The sequence below is a fragment of the Grampus griseus genome, assembly GCF_964374135.1.
Source record: "Grampus griseus genome assembly, chromosome: 1".
NCBI lineage: Eukaryota > Metazoa > Chordata > Mammalia > Artiodactyla > Delphinidae > Grampus > Grampus griseus.
In genome coordinates, this window is record NC_139017.1 from 77,344,323 (window position 1) to 77,365,251 (window position 20,929).

The following is a 20,929-nucleotide window of genomic DNA, read 5'->3' on the forward strand; positions in this document are numbered from 1 at the left end:
ATTCTAAAATTTATGTGGAAAGAAAAAAAGGCCTAGAATAGCCAACTTTGTCCTTACGTGTGGACTGTGACTAGTGACTTTCTTGCAAAGAGTATAGTATGACAAGGGAGAAAAAAAGGAGCAACTTTAAAGTGGCAAACCCTGATAAACACCATCTCAAGCCAGGTCATCAAGGTTAACATCAATCGGTGTGATAAGTTTGATAGTGTATACCATTGATACGATGTGATGAGAACAGCACCCTACCTCTAAGGCCTTCCTCCCCAAAATTCATAACCCCAGTCTAACCATGATGAAAACATCAGACAAATCCCAGCTGAGGGACATTTTATAAAATACCTAACCAGTAATCCTCAAAACTGTCAGAGTCATCAAAAACAAGGAAAGTCTGAGAAATTGTCACATCCAAGAGGAGCCTAAGGAGACATGACAACTACATGCATCGTGGTGTTCTGGATGGGAACACCTGGAACAGGAAATGGCCGTTAGGGAAAAACCTAAGTAAATCTGAATAAAGCATGGACTTCAACTAATAATAATGTATCAATACTGGTTCATTAATTAGGACAAATGTAAGATATTAATAATATCTGGGCATGGGGTATATGGGAACTCTGTACTATCTTCCTAATAATTCTGTAAATCTAACACAGTTCCAAAATTCAAAGTTTACTTAAACATGTTGTTTGTACATAGCACATTTTTTCAAAAAAAATTAAATTAATGAGTGGTAGGGTCCTTTTGGAACCAAGATGTTTGAGGGGGCAGGGGTAGACACATTCCTATCAAATTTGACTTCATTCAGTAGATATTTCTAAAGTCTCTCTGTAATAAAAACACTATATTAATGCTAAAAAATACAAGTCTTTCCCTGTTTTCCAAGGGTTCAAAATTTAGTACACAGATTGGAGTCATGCTTTCCACAGCAGGTATGTTGGGGTAACTGAGCTAAATGAATCACAGATCTTACTCCTGTGACAATAATCATATATTTGTATTCTTTTTCAAGCAACTAAGACAACAAAGTGTTATTGTGTGTCAACAAAAACCTTCAAGCCCTTCTAAACACCTGATTGGACCCTACGTAGGGTTCATTACTGTCAACTCACCATTTTACAAAAGAGAGTGAGGGCAGAGCAGTACTGGGTCAGTGAGTGGAAGAAGCAGCTTCTGCTCCTGCATTTTAGTTTTTCCTACCATCGGCGAATAATCTGCCCTCTAGAGATATATCTTGATTCTATTTCCTGCCTAAGCACATGACTTGCATTGAGTAGGAAGTTCATATGAGAAAAGAGAGAACCAGGGACGTAGGGTAGTATAATTGGAACTGAAGGGACTGGAGGCAATAGTAAGGGCAGAAGAAAAGAGAAAAATGACTCCCCTTTAGTGGGAGGAGTGAGAACAGTGTGGATCTTCTGTTCCTTTGACAGACTCTCAGAATCCCGTGGGACAGAAGCTGTCTTAGGACTGTTGTTCTCAGCGTTGTACTCACACTGGACTCATCTGGGGAACTCTAAAATACTAATGCCTGGTCCTTACTCCCAGAGACCCTGTTTTTTTTTTGTTTTTTATTTTTTTTTCCGGTACGCGGGCCTCTCACTGTTGTGGCCTCTCCCGCTGCGGAACACAGGCTACGGATGCGCAGGCTCAGCGGCCATGGCTCACGGGCCCAGCCGCTCCGCAGCATGTGGGATCTTCCCGAACCGGGGCACGAACCCGCGTTCCCTGCATCAGCAGGCGGACTCTCAACCACTGCGCCACCAGGGAAGCCCAGGGACCCTGTTTTAATTGCTCCTTCTCTAATGTGTAGACAAGGTTGAGATCTGCTGGTAAGAGGTCGTGTGGTGGCCCCGGAAAGCTCAGGGCACCAGAATTTATCCCATCCACCTCAGAAGTCTTTTCTCCACACATCCTTAGCTAAACTGCAGAATGCCTGAGGGCAGTGGCAGGAAGTTATATAACTCTGTGTCTCCACACCATCTAACAAAGTCTGAGCTTCAGAAATGTTTGTTCAATGAACTGTTATCGATTTTGTTTTCAACACGCAATGTGATCCTCATTTATCACCTGGGAAAGCTGGGGTAAAAGCTGAAGGGCAAAGGTTTCCATGTTGGCTGCACATTAGAAATAGCTAGTGGAGAGCTTTATTGACACCCCAGGCCAATAAAACCAGAATCTGGATGGACTGATATCCGTATTTGTTAAAGTTTGTTAAAGTTCCCCAGGTGATTGTTCAGTGTTGCAGCCAAAGCTGACAGCCACTGCTCTACAGTTACCCTCTTTTAAGTATTTTTGTATCCATTCAGTTGTCTTTTTTTTTGGGGGGGGGGTTGATATTTAAGAATTAAACACCGATTCAACTAAGGGTGTTTATTACTTAATTTCATATTTTAAATTAAAATGTTCTAAATATGCCCATCTTACATTATATTGTATCCATGTGCTATCTTTGTATCACATATACACTTTAGAACCTCACTACGTGAACTGTAGTTATCAGATCAGTAGCATCAACATCACCTGGGGCTTTGCCTGAAATATAGAATCTTGGCACCACCCCAGATTAATGAATCGGAATGTATACTTCAGCAAAAGCTCCAGTGATTCATGTGCACATTAAAGTTGGAGAAGCACTGCTTTGGTATGCTTTAAGGATTTTTAAAATTCAGATTGACTAAAGAATATTAAAAATTATTTTCCAGCAATACATGCTCATTAAAACCTCAGCATTTCATAAGAGATTTATCATTTTAAGCTATTTCGTTCATAAAGTAATATTGCAGTATGAAAACTAAAGTGATATGTCTCACATTACTACCGACTTTTCACCATCAGTCTGGTCTAACATTAATGAGGAGATCAAGAAGAAAGAAATTTATATTGAGTCCCTGAGACCTGTTACAAGAAAGAGAAAATGGAAGCCCTGAGTTGCCAGTGGCTTACTGGACACCCGGTAGCAATGGTGGAATTCCAAAGTGCTTGGGACGATCCTATATATGAAACCCCCAATGAATTACAGAAAATTTAGGGGGGGTAGGATGGGGGAGAGGAAGGCTCCAAATAACAAGCAAGGGGGTCACAGAAAAGCAGATCTGAGGCAATTCTTGAGGAAACCAGCATCAGCATGTAAAACATGTTTAATCTGCAATTAGGCTCCACAACTGTGTAACTGTGGAATATGTGAGAATGAAGGTCTCTATTTCACAAGCATTCTAAGCAGCCACCCAAGATATTTTGCTTCTCTAGGATTCATTTATAAAATGTAAATATATTTGGTGCCTAATATATGCCAGGCATCCCCCGTGGCTCTAGAAATATAGTGGTGTTTGTGTGTGCCTTTATAATATATGTAAAATATATGTATGTTATATATAATGTAATAGACACAGATGTGGTCTGTCTTAACAGCAGTCAGAGCATTATGATGAAATATAGCTTATTTATTTTCAAGAAAGCAGTTTATAAGGTGCTGAAATTTTGCCAAGAGTATAATCAGAAAACACTCCAAATTGGGTCTTTAACAGAGAGGAAGTTTAAACCACTTTGGAAATAAAACCTGATAATCAGGTAGGATGGTGGACCCTTCACTAATTTCATGCCTGGTCAGTAGTTGCCAGACCTGGCTAGGATGCTTACCAGACACCAAATGTGTGGGCCACACTCTAGGCGTACTGAATAATAACTGATGTTTAGCAATTATTGTGCCACTGTTATTAGTGATGACATGAATATTCATTCACTTAATCCCCACAATAACTATGAAGTGGTTGCCAATATTATCTCCTTCTTAAAGATGACAACACAGAGGTACAGAGAGGGTTAATGGTTTTCCCCAAGGTCACAGTAGGATTTGAACCCAGACGTGCTCTTAACATCTACACCATGTTGTGGCTGGATTTCAAAAGTAAAATTTCCTATTTATTACAAAATATTTATTAACAGTCTTTTCAGCCCATGCCCAAGACTGATTATGACCGAGGCATGCATGGTGTGCTAAGGAGTATCCACCCTAGATCCGAATAGGGACGATTGTCAAATAGAGTTAGTCCCCAGGATGGAGCCCAGATGCAAAACAACTGTACTGCTGTTCTACTAAGGAATGCTATGAATGAATGAAACCACTTTTAAGTAGCTGGCCAGCACCGTATTCGTTTTGTGAAATATGAAACAAATCTGGACACCTTAATACCATTCACTGGCTTAAAAAGTGAGTTGAAAAGCAAACCCAATGGATGTTGCTTTGGAGATCAGTTAAGGAGGGTGATATTCTTTGACATATAATAAGCTTAACTATCATTTAAGTAAGAAGATACCTTAACTGTTAGTAACAAGTTGCAGGACTCGGTGTGCATATTAAAGCAACTCAACTTTAAAACTGAGTCTGTGCAAGGACAAGAAAACCCAGTTGCAGGTGCCCTCTGCCCTTCTCTGAAGACGGGACTACTGCTTTGATTTCTCAAGTGAAGGAAAAGTGCAAAGCAAGGAAGGCAGCCAGATTTTATATCCTATTTACGCACTAGAATCATTAGAGAATTGTTTAAAGTAAAGAAGGAAGGAAGCAACGAAGGAAGGAAGGTAAGAAAGAAAAGAAAAAAAAAAAGTAAGGTTAGAAGAGATTGAAAAGGGGGATTCCTGGAAGGAGTTGTAAGCAGTATTCTAGATTACTTACCGATGAACGCAGACCAAGAGCAACCACTTTACATGATGCCATTCTGCTACACCCCCCTACCAAGATTGTTACCCTTTTCTGGATAGCGGCAAAACTCATTACAGACAGTGCCCAACTTGTGATTTTTTGACTTTACAATGGTTCAAAAGCAATACACATTCCATAGAAACCACACTTCGAATTTTGATCTTTTCCTGGGTTAGCGATATTTTGTAACATACTCCGGTGATGCTGGGCAGTGGCAGCTTCCAGTCAGCTGGAAGGATCAGGAGGGTAAACAACTGATAGACTTACAACCATTCTGCACCCAAACAACCATTCTGTTTTTCATGTTCACTACAGCATTCAATAAATTACATGAGCTATTCGACACTTTATTATAAAATAGGCTTTGTGTGAGATGATTTTGCCTGACTGTAGGCTAACATAAGTGTTTTGAGCACATTTAAGGTAGGCTAGGCTCAGCTATAGTGTGAGGTAGATTAGGTGCATTAAATACATTTGTAACAGGATATTTTCAATTTACGATGGGCTTATCAAGATGTAACCTCATTGTAAATCAAGGAAGATCTGTAAATGAAAATGATCTCTGTGCCATTTTCACAGACATCAGTAAAGGACAGAACGAGTGATACCTGCGTCCCATTTTGCTGCCAGCATAGGGAAAGAGGAACCTGCATAGAACCTGAGGTGATGGCTGCTGAGAGGAGGTCAGCAGGTTGAAGTCTGGCAGGTTTAATCACTGTGAAGCCCATCATACTTCCTGACACGAGGTAAAATATCTTATGCACCTAGTTACAGCAAGAGTTCCAAGTATTAAGGAAAAAGATTTACCTGAAACCGCCACAGCCCTCCGATGTCATCAGTCCCTTCAAAGCAGACGGGCTCCAAGCCTTCTTCCAGGCAGCACTTGATAGACGTGAGCCCACTCACTCCTCCCCCAATCACAGCAATTCTTTTCTTGGTCATGGTCTCCAGAGATCTTCACCGGGCTGGGTCAGTGTAACCTGTCCTAAAGAAAGGATGACAAAAGACAGAAAGCACACATCAGTTAATACCTTTCAAAGAAGAGCTTGAATGTGGCATTTAGATAAATTCTGCAGCAGCAGGTGCCTTTGGGGAACCCAGATTCCAGTGTCCTCATGGACCACCGGGAACTACTACCTTGGATGGGTGAGCCCTGTGCCTGGAAGACCCAGAGCTGAGACCCAGAGCTGAGAGCTCTGCTGTGGTACCCGACCTCGCTGCCTTTGGCCCAACACTGGCAGATCCTTCAGCTGCGATCTGGAGGGCACTGCACTTTCAGCTCTTTGCAAAGAAATGTAAAACAACAAAGTACAAACAGCAGCAATAGCCAATGTGGAGGGGCTGTTCAGCTCCACCTCCTTTCAGCCAACACACCGCCCACTCAGCAGTACCCATTACCCCCACAGAGGGGAGAAAACGTGGGCCAAACCTGCTCTGGGCAGAAATAATTAACCCTATGACCTCTCTGTTTTTCACCTGCAGTTGCCCGCACTCTCAGCTACTCTCAGGGGAGACCCTAGGGGCCGGAATCTCCATCACCCGCCCTTCCCATTCACTTTTAACTTGCTGGTGTTGTCTTATAGTGACAGACTCCTACTGGTGAAGGGAAACTGTCACCAACAACCCCGAAGCAAGTCTTGCTCAAAAGCTTAAGCGGAGAACATCTGTCTTTCAGGAGATCTGTCAGAACACATCCCGGCCCCTCGTCCACCTCTCCAAGCCAACCCCCAACCCCACAAATCGGATCTTTGGTTCCGTGCTACGGGAAGAAATTTACTTTAAAATACCCATGCACTGAGCTGGGTGCTGGGGTACAGTGGGGAGTGAGGGGATTAAATGTCCTACTTAGAGGAGCTTATAGTTTAGTAGAGAAGACTGATACACAAACAGATAATTTCAAAAAAATAAAAATACTGTAAAAAAGAACTTTCCTGACTCAGCTATCTGTGTGATTACAAACACACAGCTACCCGTGTGATTACACTTTTAAAATGTAACAAAATTTTCAAATTATTCGGAAAAGACCAATGTAATGGATATAGGATTTCATACACTAGGTCAGAATCAGGGCTTATTCAACCCAGGAGTTTATTTTGACAGGTGTAAGGGGTTCTGGGAGAGCTGGGTTGTGACAGATGCCATGCATCTTTGTGCACCTCATACTACTCCCTGAGTCAACCTTGCTGAAGATGATTTGATGCCAATAATTCCAGCATTGGGTTTTGACTTACTAACATCACCCCAAAAGTATCCTTCCCGGACCAGTCACTATTTCTCAAGGGTTTACCTTATATGGTACAAAAGATACAATGGGAATGGACACATGTAATCCTCTCAGCAACCCCAAGAAGAACGTACTATCAACTACATCTTTTGCAAGTAAGTGGAAAGGCAGGAAGGTACACCTGGCAGTCTGGCTTCAATCACTATATATACTGCTCCTTTATGAGGATATTTTTACGTCTTTTTTAGCCACAAGTCCTTTGTCCATTTCTCAGCTCTCTATTGCATCCCCTTTCTTTGCCTAGCACCTGCCTTTACAGTTTACACTTTAGTTGAACTGCTTTTAGCTGTTGCCTTATTTCAACTACTTTAAAATGTGTTTAAAAATAGATCTTTGGTTTGGGAAATCATTTGGCTCCATCAGGAAGTCTCCTGTTCAAAATATGGTCTGAATTATATGAACACACACACACACACACACACACACACACACACACACACATACACACGTAAACACACACACAGTGGGGAACACATGACATCAACATAGCCTAATGAGAGAATAAAGGGAAAGAAGCTTAAGGATGGAGTTATATATATTTCTCAGTAATTAAAGTGTTTTTGTGTTTTGATGTGGTTCTGTCTTTTTGATATGGTTCTTATTATCAAAATGTCATTAATCTCTCAATAGTCATCTTAAGACAAGCTAATCAAAAAGTTCGTATTTTTCTTTAAAAAAAAAAGCTACTATTTACTTTTGTTCTGGATTCTCTTCTCACTTTTCTCCAGAAATCCCTTATTTAACTAGTGTCCTCACCGTCAAATACCATGAAATAGAATGTCTTTTGTCACCAAATATCTTTTCTTCTGTCTAATGCTACTTTCTCATAGAAAGAAAAAGCAGGGTTTTTTTTCCAGTTGCCTAAATGCCTCTCCCTTAAGATTTCAAAAATATTAACCTCTTGTCTTATCTCTCCCCAAGATTTATGGCAGCAGAAGGGCCACTGAATACTAAAGAACAAGAAGTTCTCATATAATCATCCTGTTTCTATTAGACCATGGGTTATTGGGTGTTGGAGAAGTTAGTGACTTCCTTTGAGTTAATGAGCTGCTGGACCACAAAAAGCCAATCTGAGTCTGAGGGAGATGATTGCAAGTCACCCAGAGATCCCAGAATCTGAGCTGGATGTAGGACCTGGATGGAATTTGGAGTTGTCTCCCTTGGGGTGGGGATGAGCATATCAGGAGAAGGATGAACACAGAATTCTAGTGGCTGGAGGGGTGTCAGACAATGCTAGCTCTTCATTAAAATCTGTTTTCCTCCTATTACAGAATTATAGGACTGTAGCTGGCATGGGGCTGCCCAAATAGCAACAGTATTTCCCAGTTTCCCTTGCAGCTGCACGTGGCCATATGACTAAGTTCTCACTAAGTTCTGTCTAACCCATTTAAAAGGCAATGGTTTCCTGTAGCCTAGAATAATGATAACAGAGAGATGTTTGGGAACTATGTATTGAAGTAGGTCCACTATCAGATTGGGGCCCTAAATGACTGGATAGTCTAGTCTGGATCTATTAATCTTGGACTCTTACATGAGAGATAAGTAAATTGCTATTTTGTTTATGCTATAGAATTTTTAATTTTGCTTTTTACAGCAGTTAAGACAACCCTAATTAATATTAGTATCAATATTATTTGGACCTGTAACTTTTTAGACTGATAACTTTCATAAAAGTTTTCAGTTATAAATGTGAACTTATATTATAATAGTACTTTTAAAAATAAAATTCTGAAAAGTGTTTTAATGCAACCCTTTTACATATTGGAAGTTTAACTTATAAATGAATTACTTGTAAACTGGATAATTCTGAATGTACTAGAGATGCCTAGTTATAGGAAAACTGATGAATACTTTTATAAACTGAATATTAATATCTCCCTACTGAATCGGTTTTAGAATTTCAGAACAATACAAGAATTACTTTTAAAACTTAGTATTTTAAAATATAATTTTAATGTTCTACTACTTTTTTTTAATAAACTTATTTATTTTATTTATTTATTTTTGGCTTTGTTGGGTCTTTGTCTCTGCACATGGGCTTTCTCTAGCTGCCATGATTTGGGGCTACTCTTTGTTGCGGTGCGCAGGGTTCTCATTGCGGTGGCTTCCCTTGTAGTGGAGTACTGGCTCTAGGCACGTGGGCTTCAGTAGTTGCAGCACATCGGCTCAGTAGATGTGGCTTGCGGGCTCTAGAGCACAGGCTCGGTGGTTGTAGCACACAGGGCTTAGTTGCTCCGCAGCCTGTCGGATCTTCCGAGACCAGGGATCGAACCTGTGTCCCCTGTATTGGCAGGCGGATTCTCATCCACTGTGCCACAGGGAAGCCCTGCTCCACTACTTTAATTGTGTTTTGTAATTAATTACTTTTAAACTTGGCAAATATGTTTTATGTTGTTTTAAAATTACTTGTAAAATGTTTTAAACCTTGACTCAAATTTTCTCTCTGTTTAGGCTAACTGCAAATTTGCAAGTGAGTATATACAGGCTCAACTTTGACTAAAGTTTTTCTACGGACAAAAGGCAGACAGAGGACATGGGGGGTGGGGGGAGGACCATAGGGTCCTGCTCCATTTCAGCTGTGCTTCCTGTGCATCCAGTGCTGCAAGCCATGCTCTAACACACAAACACAAGTAATGGAAGAGTCTGCCCTTCGTGATTTTCAAAGATGATTGGAAATACAGACTATAAACCCACTAAATAGATTTAGAGATACTTAAAAATACCATAAAAAGAAGAGGAAAATCGCCAATGAAGAAATGACTGGGTTCTAAAAAGTTAATCAATTTTAACAATTCTAATCAATTTTCCCATAGAACCAATGTCATTTTTTATGGTTAAGGCACTAGAAATATTGTAAAAACCAAATGAAGCTCAAAAGAAAATCAGTTAAAATTCTGGATCAGTAGGAATGGAAGTTTTGTGGTAATGGCTCATTCACATTGAGAAGAACAACACTCATATCTGATGAGTCTCTGGGGGCTCTTGTCCTCCCATTCAGTCTTCAGGCACAGTGTCCTTGTGGCCTGCACATCAGAGACAGTTGAGACTTGTCCTAGGGTGAGGACAGGGGAGATCATGAGAAGAAGATGATTCTAGGTATGGTTCAGAGGTAGAATGACTGTAATGATGGATGTGGAGCAGAGGTGTCATACAGAGAGTTTTCTTGTGCACATTCCCAGCCAATATCCACCTCCAGAGGTAAACATTGTTTCCTTTTGTTTTTGTTTGTTTTTTATTACTGAGGTATAATTGACATGTAACGTATTAGTTTCAGGTGTGCAACACTTGTGCATCTGAATATTTGTATATTGTGAAATGATAACCAAAATAAGTCTAGTTAACATCTGATGCTTTTATTTGTTCTCAAACTTCATATAAATAGAATTACATAGTATATACTCTCTGTGCTTGGAATCGTTACACAATGTAGTGTTTTTAAGATTTATCCAGGTAGTTGCATGTATCAGTAGGTTGCTCTTTTTATTTGTATGAATCTATAATTTGTTTATCCATTCTCCTATTGATGAATATTTGGATTATTTCCACTTTTTGGTGTAATGAAGGTGTTTTATTCTTGAACAAGTCCTTTTTGTGGACGTCTGCTCTCATTTTTCTTGTGTGCCTAAGAGTGCAATTGCTTGGTCATAGGGTAGGTTTAACTTTAGTTGCAACTGCCAAAAAGTTTTCAAAAGAGGTTGTGCCATTTTATACACTCACCTGCAATATATGAAAGCTCCAGTAGCTTCATAGCCTCTCAGCACTTGGTACTGTTCGTCATTCTTGTGGGTGTGTGGTATTATCTCATGGTGTGTGTTTTTTCTTTTGTTTTTTTTTTGCGGTATGCGGGCCTCTCACTGCTATGGCCTCTCCCGCTGCGGAGCACAGGCTCCGGACGTGCAAGCCCAGCGGCCATGGCTCACGGGCCCAGCCGCTCCGCGGCATGTGGGATCTTCCCGGACCAGGGCACGAACCCGTGTCCCCTGCATCAGCAGGCGGACTCTCAACCACTGCGCCACCAGGGAAGCCCCTCTCATGGTGTTTTTGATTTGAATTTCCCTGATGACTAATGATGCTGAATGTCTTTCCATTTAATTTCTTGGCCATTTGTATATCTTCTTTGCAAAGTGTTTGTGAAAATGTTTTGCCCGTTTTTGAAAGCTGAGTGGTCTTATTATTGAGTTTTAAGAGTTCTTTATACTATCTGGTTACAAATCCTTTGCAGATGTATTTCAAAATATATATTTATTTATTTATTTATTTTTGGCTGTGTTTGGTCTTCGTTGCTGTGCGTGGGCTTTCTCTAGTTGCAGCGAGCAGGGGCTTCTCTTCATTGCGGTGTGTGGGCTTCTTATTGCGGTGGCTTTTCTTGTTGAGGAGCACGGGCTCTAGGCATGTAGCCTCAGTAGTTGTGGCACATAGGCTCAGTGGTTGTGGCTTGCGGCCTCTAGAGCACAGGCTCAGTAGTTGTGGCACACGGGCTTAGTTGCTCTGCAGCATGTGGGATCTTCCCAGACCAGGGCAGGAACTTGTGTCCCCTGCCTTGGCAGGCAGATTCTTAACCACTGCACAACCATGGAAGTCCCTCACTTTCTTAATTGTGTTTTTTGATGAGCAGAAGTTTTAAATTTGGATGAAATCTATTTTATCTTTTCTTCCTTTATGGTTAGTACTTTTTGCTCTTTTATAAGAAATCTTTGCCACGCCATGCTCATATAGTCTCCTGTGTTTCCAGCTAGAAGATTTATAACTTAGATTTCACATTTAGATCTGCAATCCATTTTTTAAAAATTTATTTTCTTTATTTTTTGGCTGCATCTGGTCTTAGCTGTGGCATGCGGGATCTTCATTGAGGCATGTGGGATCTTTGCGGCACGGGCTGTTTGTTGTGGCATGCAAGCTTCTCTTTAGTTGTGGCGTGTGGGTTTTCTCTCTCTAGTTGTGGGTGCTTGGGCTCCAGGGTGTGTGGGCTCTGTAGTCTGAGGCACGCAGGCTCTCTCATTGAGGCCTGCGATCGCAGTAGTTGCGGCATTCGAGTGTATTTCCTCCACAGCATGTGGGATCTTAGTTCCCTGACCAGGGATCAAACCCGCATCCCCTGAATTGGAAGGCCATTGCTTACCACTGGACCACCAGGGAAGTCCCCTGCAATCCATTTGAAATTAATTTTTGTGAGAGGTATGAGTGTAAGAGTCAAGGTTTATTTTTTTTTCTATCTGGATGCTGTGTTCTTCCAACACCATTTATTCTAAGGTCTTTCTTTCCCCTAGAATTGCATTGGTGTCTTTTCCATTGGTCAAGTAACAGTATTTGTGTGAGCCTATATCTGGACTCTATTCTGTTCCACTGATCTATTTGTTTATCCTTATGCCTATACCATAGTGTATTAATTACTTACCTTGATAGTAAAATCAATTTGAAAATTGGTAGCATAAATCTTCCATCTTTATGCTTATTTTAAAGATGATTTTGATGATTCTAGGTTTCTTTGCAATTACATTTAAATTTTTAAATTAGCCTATCAATTTCTACCAAAAAAGCCTGCTGGGATTTTGATTAGGATCGCATTGAATGTATAGACCATCTGGGGAGAAGTGACATCATAACAATTAAATCTTCCTCTGTGAAATAGGCTCTTTCTTCTTTCGTTAGGTCTTCTTTGATTTCTCCTTGTTTTATGATTTTCACTGTAGAATCTTATGCATTTTATTTAGTCCTGTGTACCTTATTATGTTTTAAATCCTATTGTAAATGGTATTATTTTTACATTTTCATATTTCAATTGTTTGCTGCAAGTATAAAGAAATACAGCTGATACTTGTATATTGACTTTGTATCACATGGCCTTGCTTAATTCACTTATTACTTCTAGTAGTTTGTACATTCCTTGGATATTCTATGTACACAATCATGTCATTTATGAATAAAGACAGTTTTACTATTTCCTTTCCAATTTTTACATTTTTTGTTCTCTCCTTATTGCACTGGCAGGAACTCCAATACAATGTTGAATAGAAGTGGTGATAACAGATATCCTTGTCTTTTTAGGGCGAAGCATACACTATGTCACCATTAAGTGTGATATTATTTGTATGTTTTAGGTAAATAATCTTTTTTTTTTTTTTTTTTTTGCGGTACATGGGCCTCTCACTGTTGTGGCCTCTCCCGTTGCAGAGCACAAGCTCCAGATGTGCAGGCTCAGCGGCCATGGCTCACGGGCCTAGCCGCTCCGCGGCATGTGGGATCTTCCCGGACTGGGGCACAAACCCATGTCCCCTGCATCGGCAGGCGGACTCTCAGCCACTGCGCCACCAGGGAAGCCCTAGGTAAATAATCTTATCAAATTGAGGAAGTTTCTCTCTATTCTTAGTCAACTAAGTTTTTATTATGAATGGGTTTTGAATTTTATAAAATGCTTTTTCTGTATCTTTTAAAATGATCACATTGTTAAAATTATATTGAATGACTTTTTAAGTGTTAAGCCAGCTATGTCATTTGGATTTTTTTTCCACCTGTATTCTAAAGGGATACTACTCTGTAATTTTTTTTTCTTGTAATGTCCTTGATAGATTTTTGTATCAAGGTTATGCTGGCCTCTCTGAAAGATTTTGTGTAGAATTGTTTATCTTTTTCCTTAAACGTTTGGTAGAATTTACCAGGGTAGCCATCTGGATCTGGTGTTTTTGTTGTTGCAATGTTATAAATTATGGATTTAATTTCATTAAAAGATACAGGATTATTCAAATTTTCTGTAAGTTGTGTTTTCCTAAAAAGTTGCCCATTTCTTCTAGGTTGTCAACTTTATTGACATAAAGTTGTTCATGAATCCTCATATTATTTTTTTCATGTATGTGGCATCTATAGTCATGTTGCCTCTGTCATCCTTGATATTAGGTATATCTGTTTTCTCTCTTACTCTTTTCCTTGATCAATTCTGTCAATTTTATTAATCTTTTCAAAGAACCATCTTTTGGCTTCATTGACTTTCTCTGTTGTTTTTTTTTTAATTTATTTATTTTTGGCTGCATTGGGTCTTTCTTGCTGTGCACGGACTTTCTCTAGTTGTGGAGAGTGGGGGCTACTCTTCATTGTGGTGCACTTGCTTCTCATTGTGGTGGCTTCTCACGTTGCAGAGCATGGACTCTAGGCATGAGGGCTTCAGTAGTTGTGGCTCGCGGGCTCTAGAGTGCAGGCTCAATAGTTGTGGCGCACTGGCTTAGTTGCTCTGCACCATGTGGGATCTTCCCGGACCAGGGATCCAACCTGTGTCCCCGGCACTGGCAGGCAGATTCTTAACCACTGCGCCACCAGGGAAGTCCCTGGCTTTCTCTGTTTTATATCTCTTTTCTATTTCATAAATCTCTAATTTTATTTCTTTCTTTCTACCTTCTCTTTTTTGTACCTTGTTGAGATAGATACTTAATTCATCAAATTTCCATCTAAGAGCTGCTATAGCTGCATCTCACAAATTTTGATATGCTGTATTTTCATTACTGTTACTTTCAAAATATTTTCTAATTTCTATTGTAATTTCATCCTTGATGAATCAGTTACTTAGAAGTAAGTTACTTAATTTCCAAATGATTTGGGATTTTCTAGATATGTAACCAACAGGATCCTATGGGTCCTTCCCCTAACAGACCTCTTCCCTATATCCTCTGCTTTAGCTCCTCTGAAGTATTGTACTTAGATGACTGTATCTGACACACAGTTCCTGAGTTGTTTTATAAATGCTAAACCCCCCACCAAATGGATGAAATTAACTACTTGATGACTGTGAGCACATAGCCTGCAGACCTACTGGAGCCTGAGGATTGATAATGTTAACCCCTGTGACACCACCCTGTTACCTCACCATCAACCAATCAGAGAATTTGGCAGGAGCTCATCACATACACTGGGATGCCCCTCCCTTACCTTACCTTTAAAAATGCCTTGCTGAAACCCATTGGGGAGGTCAGGCTTTTTGAGCACTAGTTGTCCCGGGTTCCTTATATGGTGCCTTACAATAAATGCTGCACTTTCCCTCACCACAACCCACCAGGCGAGTGGACCCACGTTTTGGTTTGATAACAGATATCTTATTGTTATTGATTTCTGGTTTAATTTTTCTGTGGTTAAAGAACATATTTTGTATAATTTTAATCCTTTGACACTGATTACTAGTTTTATGGCTCAGCATATATTTTGTTCATTGTTCCATAAGCACTTGAAAAGATGGAGCAACCTACAGCTGTTGAGTACAGTTTTCTACAAGTGTCAGTTAAGTTGCTTAGTATTGTTGCTCAAATGTCCTATATCCTTACTAATATTTTGCCTGCTTGTCTATTGATTACTGAGGAGATATGTTAAAATCTCCAACTCTAATTCTATATTTGTCTTTCCCATACAGTTCTGTCAAGTTTTTGCTTCATAAATTTTGAAGTTATATTATTAGGTGCATATACATTTAGGATTATGTATTTCTCCTATGGAACTGATCTTCTAATTATTATGAATTTCCTTTTATTCTCTGTTACTTCTTCCTCAACACCTCCTTTGACCATTAATAATATAGCCATATCAGTTTTCATATGGTTACTGTTTTCACGGACTATCTTTTCCCATGTTTTATTTCCAGTTACTTATATTTAAATCAATTATGTTTAAGTGTATCTCTTGCAGGCAGGATATTGTTGGTTGTTTTATAAAAAACAGTCTGACAATCTTTTTCTTTTAAAGAGTTTTTAGTCCACTTAATTTTTTGTGATTACTGATATAGTTAGCTTTAAGTATACAATATTTGTTTTTTAATTTGTTCCATATGTTACTTCTTTCTTTGTTCCTGCTTTCCAAGTTTGTTTCAGGTTAGTCAAATATGTTTTAATTCTCCATTTTTCCTCTTTTATTGTCTTTTAACATATATTTCTTATATATTTAGTACTCTAATGATTACAATATACATCTTTAATTTATTACTGTCTTTTTTTTTTTTTTGGCGGTACACGGGCCTCTCACTGTTTTGGCCTCTCCCGTTGCGGAGCACAGGCTCTGGACACGCAGGCCCAGCGGCCATGGCTCACGGGCCCAGCCGCTCCACGGCATGTGGGATCTTCCCGGACCGGGGCACGAACCCGTGTCCCCTGCATCGGCAGGCGGACTCTTGACCACTGTGCCACCAGGGAAGCCCTATCTTGAATTAGTACTTAATTGCTTCACATACAGTGTAAGAGCCTTACAACAGTATAATTATAATTTTATTTATCTTTCCTGAAATTTGTGTTATCATTGTCATATATGTTACTTCAAATGTTATGAACCCCACAATACATTGACAGTATTATTGTTTTAGACAGCAAATAGTCTTTTAAAAAGAGTATGAAGTGAAAATTTTAAAATTTTACCATTGATACCATATCAAGATATCAAATTCCTAGAAATAAACCTAAAAAAAGATATACAAGTCCTCTATGCAGAAAGTGAGAAATAATATTGGAAGAAATTAAAGAGACCTAAATTAATGGAGTGAAATACCATGTTTATGTGTTATGAGTCAATACTGCAAGGATGTCAGGTCACTGCAATTTAGTCTTCAGATTCAATGCAATGCCAGTCAAAATCTCAATGTGTAGAACTGTGTGTGTGTGTCTGTGTCTGTCTGTATGTGTGTAGCTGATTTAAAAATCTTAGCCAAGGCACCTGAAGAAGAACAAGGCTCACCAAAGAAGATATACAGATGGCAAATAAGCATATGAAAAGATGTTCCACATCATATGTCATCAGGCAAATGCAAATTAAAGTGACAATGAGGTAACGCTACACACCTATGAGAATGGCCAGAAACCAAGAACACTGATGACACCAAATGCTGGCAAGGCTATATGGTGCAACAGATACTCTTTCATTGCTGGTGGGAATGCAAAATGGTATAGCCACTTTGGAGGTTGCTTACAAACTATACATACTCTTACCATACATCCAGCCATCCAGCAATCGTGAGTCATGGTATTTACCCAAAGGAGTTGAAAACTTATGTCCATACATAAACCTGCACTCAGATTTCCATGCCCCACCACCCAGCTTAATTGAGGTATAATTGATAAAGTTATATATATTTAAAGTGTACACCACAATGATTTGCTACATTTTTACATTGTGAAATGATTACCACAATCAAGTTAATTAACACACCCATCACCTAACACAGTTACCTTTTTTGTGTGTGTGGTGAGAAAGCTTAACATTTACTTCCTTAGCAAATTTCAAGTATCCAATACAGCATTATTAACTATAGTCACCATGCTGTACATTAGATTCTCAGAACTTATTCATCTTATAACTGAAATTTTATACCCTTTGACCAACATCTCCTCATTTTCCCTACCTTCTAGCCCTTGGTATTGGTAACCACTGATCTACTCTGTTTTCATGAGTTCAGCTGTTTTCTTTTTTCAGATTCCACACATAATAATTCCACATCCTACTTTATGTGATAGCATACAGTACTTGTCTTTCCCTTCTGGTTTACTTCACCTAGCATAATGCCTTCTAGGTTCATCTATGTTGTCACAAATGACAGCATTCCCTTTTTATGGCTGAATAATATTCTATTGTATGTGCACATAACATAGTTTCATTATCCATTCATCTTTTGGTGGACACTTAGGCTGTTTTCATATCTTGACTATCGTGAATAATGCTGTAACGAATACGGAAGTGCACACATCTCTTCCAGGTGCTGATTTTGCTTCCTTCAGACACATACCCAGAAGTGGGACTTCTGGATCTTACCGTAGTTCTATATTTAATTTCTTGATGAACCTCCAATCTGTTTTCTATAATAGCGGTATGAAATTACATTCCCACCAGCAATGTACAAGAGTTCCCTTTTTGCAACATTCTTGTCAACATTTGTTATTTCTTACATATATTTCTTATGATAATAGCCATTCTAACAGGTATGAGGTGATATCTCATCAGTTTTGATTTGCATTTCCCTGATAATTATTGACGTTGAGCACCTTTTTATCCATCTGTTGGCCATTTGTATATTTTCTTTGGAAAGATATCTATTCACGTACTTTGTCCATTTTTTAATTGGATTATTTGTTTTATTCCTATTGAGTTACATAAGTTTCTTATATATTTTAGATATCAACCCCTTATCAGATATATGATTTGCAAATATTTTCTCCCATTCTGTAGGTTGTCTTCTCATTTCCTTGTTTCCTTTGCTGTACAGAAGTTTTTGGTTTGATGTAGTCCCAGCTGTTTATTTTTGCTTTTGTTGCTTGCGATTTTGGATGACCTAAAAAAATCATTGCCAACACCAATGTCAAGGAGCTTTTCCCTATGTTTTTTTCAAAGAGTTTTATCGTTTCTGGTCTTACATTTCAGTCTTGAATCCATTTCAGGTTAGTTTTGTGAGTGGTATAAGATAGGGGTCTAATTTCATTCTTTTGCAATGTGGATATCTAGTTTTCCCAACACCATTTATTGAAGATACTATCCTTTTCCCATTTTATATTCTTGGCACCCATGTCAAAGATTAGTTAACTGTATATGTATGCATTTATTTCTGGGCTGTCCACTCTCTTCCATTGGTCTATGTGTCTGTTTCTTATGCTTGTATCATACTGCTTTGATTACTATAGGTTTTTAATGTAGTTTGAAATCAGGACTTGTAATGCCTCCAGCTTTGTTCTTTTTTCTCAAGGTTGTTTTGGCTATTTGGAGTCTTTTGTTGATACAGATGTTTATACCAGCTTTATTTGTTTGTTTGTTTTTCATTTTTCAATTATTTATTTATTTTGGCTGCACTGAGTCTTCGTTGCAGCACGTGGGCTCTTTGTTGTGGCATGTGGGCTTCTCTAGTTGCGGCGCGCAGGCTCTAGAGTGCACAGACTCAGTAGATGTGGTGCATGGGCTTAGTTGCTGTATGTGGAATCTTAGTTCCCTGACCAGGGATTGAACCCATGCCCCCTGCATTGGGAGCATGGAGTCTTAACCACTGGACCACCAGGGAAGTCCCTATAGCAGCTTTATTTGTAATTGCCAAAACTTGGAAGCAATTTGGATGTCTTTCAGTAGGCAAATGGATAAATAAACTGTGGTACATCTGGACAGCAGAATATTATTCAGTGTTAACAAGAAATGAACTACCAAACCATAAAAAGACATGGAGGAAACTTAAATGCATGTTACTAAGTGAAAGAAACTAAAATGAAAAGGCTACTGTGATGGTTAATTTTAAGTGTCAACTTGACTGGGCTAAGGTATGCCCAGATAGCTGGTAAAACATTATTTCTGAGTGTGTCTTCGAGGGTGTTTCTAGACGAGATTAGCATTTGAATTGGCAGACTGAGTAAAGAAGATCACTCTTTACCCTTGTGGGTGGGCATTACCCAATCCATTAACGTCCTGAATAAAACCAAAAGGTGAGGGAAGGACAAATTTACTCTCTACTTGAGCTAGGACATCCATCTTCTCTTGCCCTCACACATGGTCACTCCTGGTTCTTGGGCTTTTGAACTGGACTATGACTTAAACCATTGGCTTCCCTGGTTCTCAGGCTTTCAAACTGGGATTGGAACTACACCACTGGCCTTCCTGTGCTCCAGCTTGCATATGGCAGATCAGGAGACTTCTCAGATTCCATAATCAGTGAACAAATCCCTCATAATAAGTCTCTTACTATCTACCTATCTATCTATCTATCTGTCTATCTATCTATCTATCTATCTATCTATCTATCTATCTATCTATGTGTATATATATCCTATTAGTTCTGTTTCTCTGGAGAACCCTGACTAATACAGCTACAAAGTACATGATTCTGACTATATAACATTCTGGGAAAGGCAAAACTATGAAGACAGTAAAATGATCACTGGTTGCCAGGGGTTTGAGGGGAGGGAGGGATGAATCGGTGAAGCAAAGAGGATTTTTAGGGCAGTGAAAATACTCTGTATGATAATATAATGGTGGATTTATGTTATTATATTATATTTGTTCAAGCCCATAGAATATACAACACCAAGAGTGAGCCCTAATGTAAAGTATGGACTTTGGGTGATAATGACGTGTCAGTGTAGGTTCTTTGATTGTAACAAATGTAACACTCTGGTGGAGGATGCTGATGATGTGGTAGGCTATGCCTGTGTGGGGCTGGGAGTACATGGGAAGTCTCTGTACCTCCCATCAATTTAACTTGAAACTAAAACTGCTCTAAAATTTAAAAAGCCTAAAAAAATGGAATCAAAAAATTTTTGTCAGTAATTCTTTTTGTTAAAAAAACAAGGTGGAAGACTTGCTGTACTAAGCTACAACTGTCTTGTGTTGGTTTAAGAATAGTCAAGTAGGTGAAATAAGGCACCACAGAGAATCTAGAAAGTGGTTCATGCACACAAGGACATTTGATTTATGATGAAGCTGTCACTGCAAAGCACTTGGAAAATATAGCTTATCAATAAATGGTGTTAGGCGGAAAAAACCCCACAAAGCTTGATTCTTACTTAATATTCTACAAAATACGAATTCCAATTTATAGACATAAATGTACAAAAAATCCTAGATGGTGTAATAAGAAAAAGAACTGGGACTTCCTGGTGGTCCAGTGCTTGTGGCTCTGCACTCCCAATGCAGGGGGCCCGGGTTCAATCCCTGGTCAGGGTACTAGATCCCGCATGCCTCAACTAAAGATACCACACATGGCAATGAAGATCCCCCATGCCGCAACTGAAGATCCCTCATGCTGCAACAAGGATCCTGTGTGCCACGGCTGAGACCCGGAACAGCCAAATAAAGAAATAGATAGATAGATAAATAAATATTTTTTAAAAAGGAAAAGAAATGAGAGATATTTAAACTGGAAAGGAAGAAATGTCCCTACTTGCAGAGAACACATTTGTCCATGTAGAGGATTCCAAGGAATCTACACAAAAAGCTACTAGAACTTACAAGTGATTAGCAAG

At 39.2% G+C, this 20,929-nt stretch overlaps 1 protein-coding gene across 1 annotated transcript in view; it reads right to left on the reverse strand.

Annotated features, from left to right (window-relative positions):
- The window catches only part of LOC309839056 (flavin-containing monooxygenase 5-like), a 29,315-nt gene extending 23,374 nt beyond the window's left edge, over positions 1–5,941 (reverse strand). The window contains exons 1-2 of the mRNA XM_082680561.1: positions 5,834–5,941; positions 5,504–5,681 (exon numbers count right to left, since the gene is read on the reverse strand). Of these exons, the coding sequence (XP_082536687.1) occupies positions 5,504–5,638 (135 nt within the window). The 5' untranslated portion in view covers positions 5,639–5,681; positions 5,834–5,941. The remainder of the gene's footprint in view (positions 1–5,503; positions 5,682–5,833) is intronic.
- Between the last annotated feature and the right edge of the window lie 14,988 nt (positions 5,942–20,929).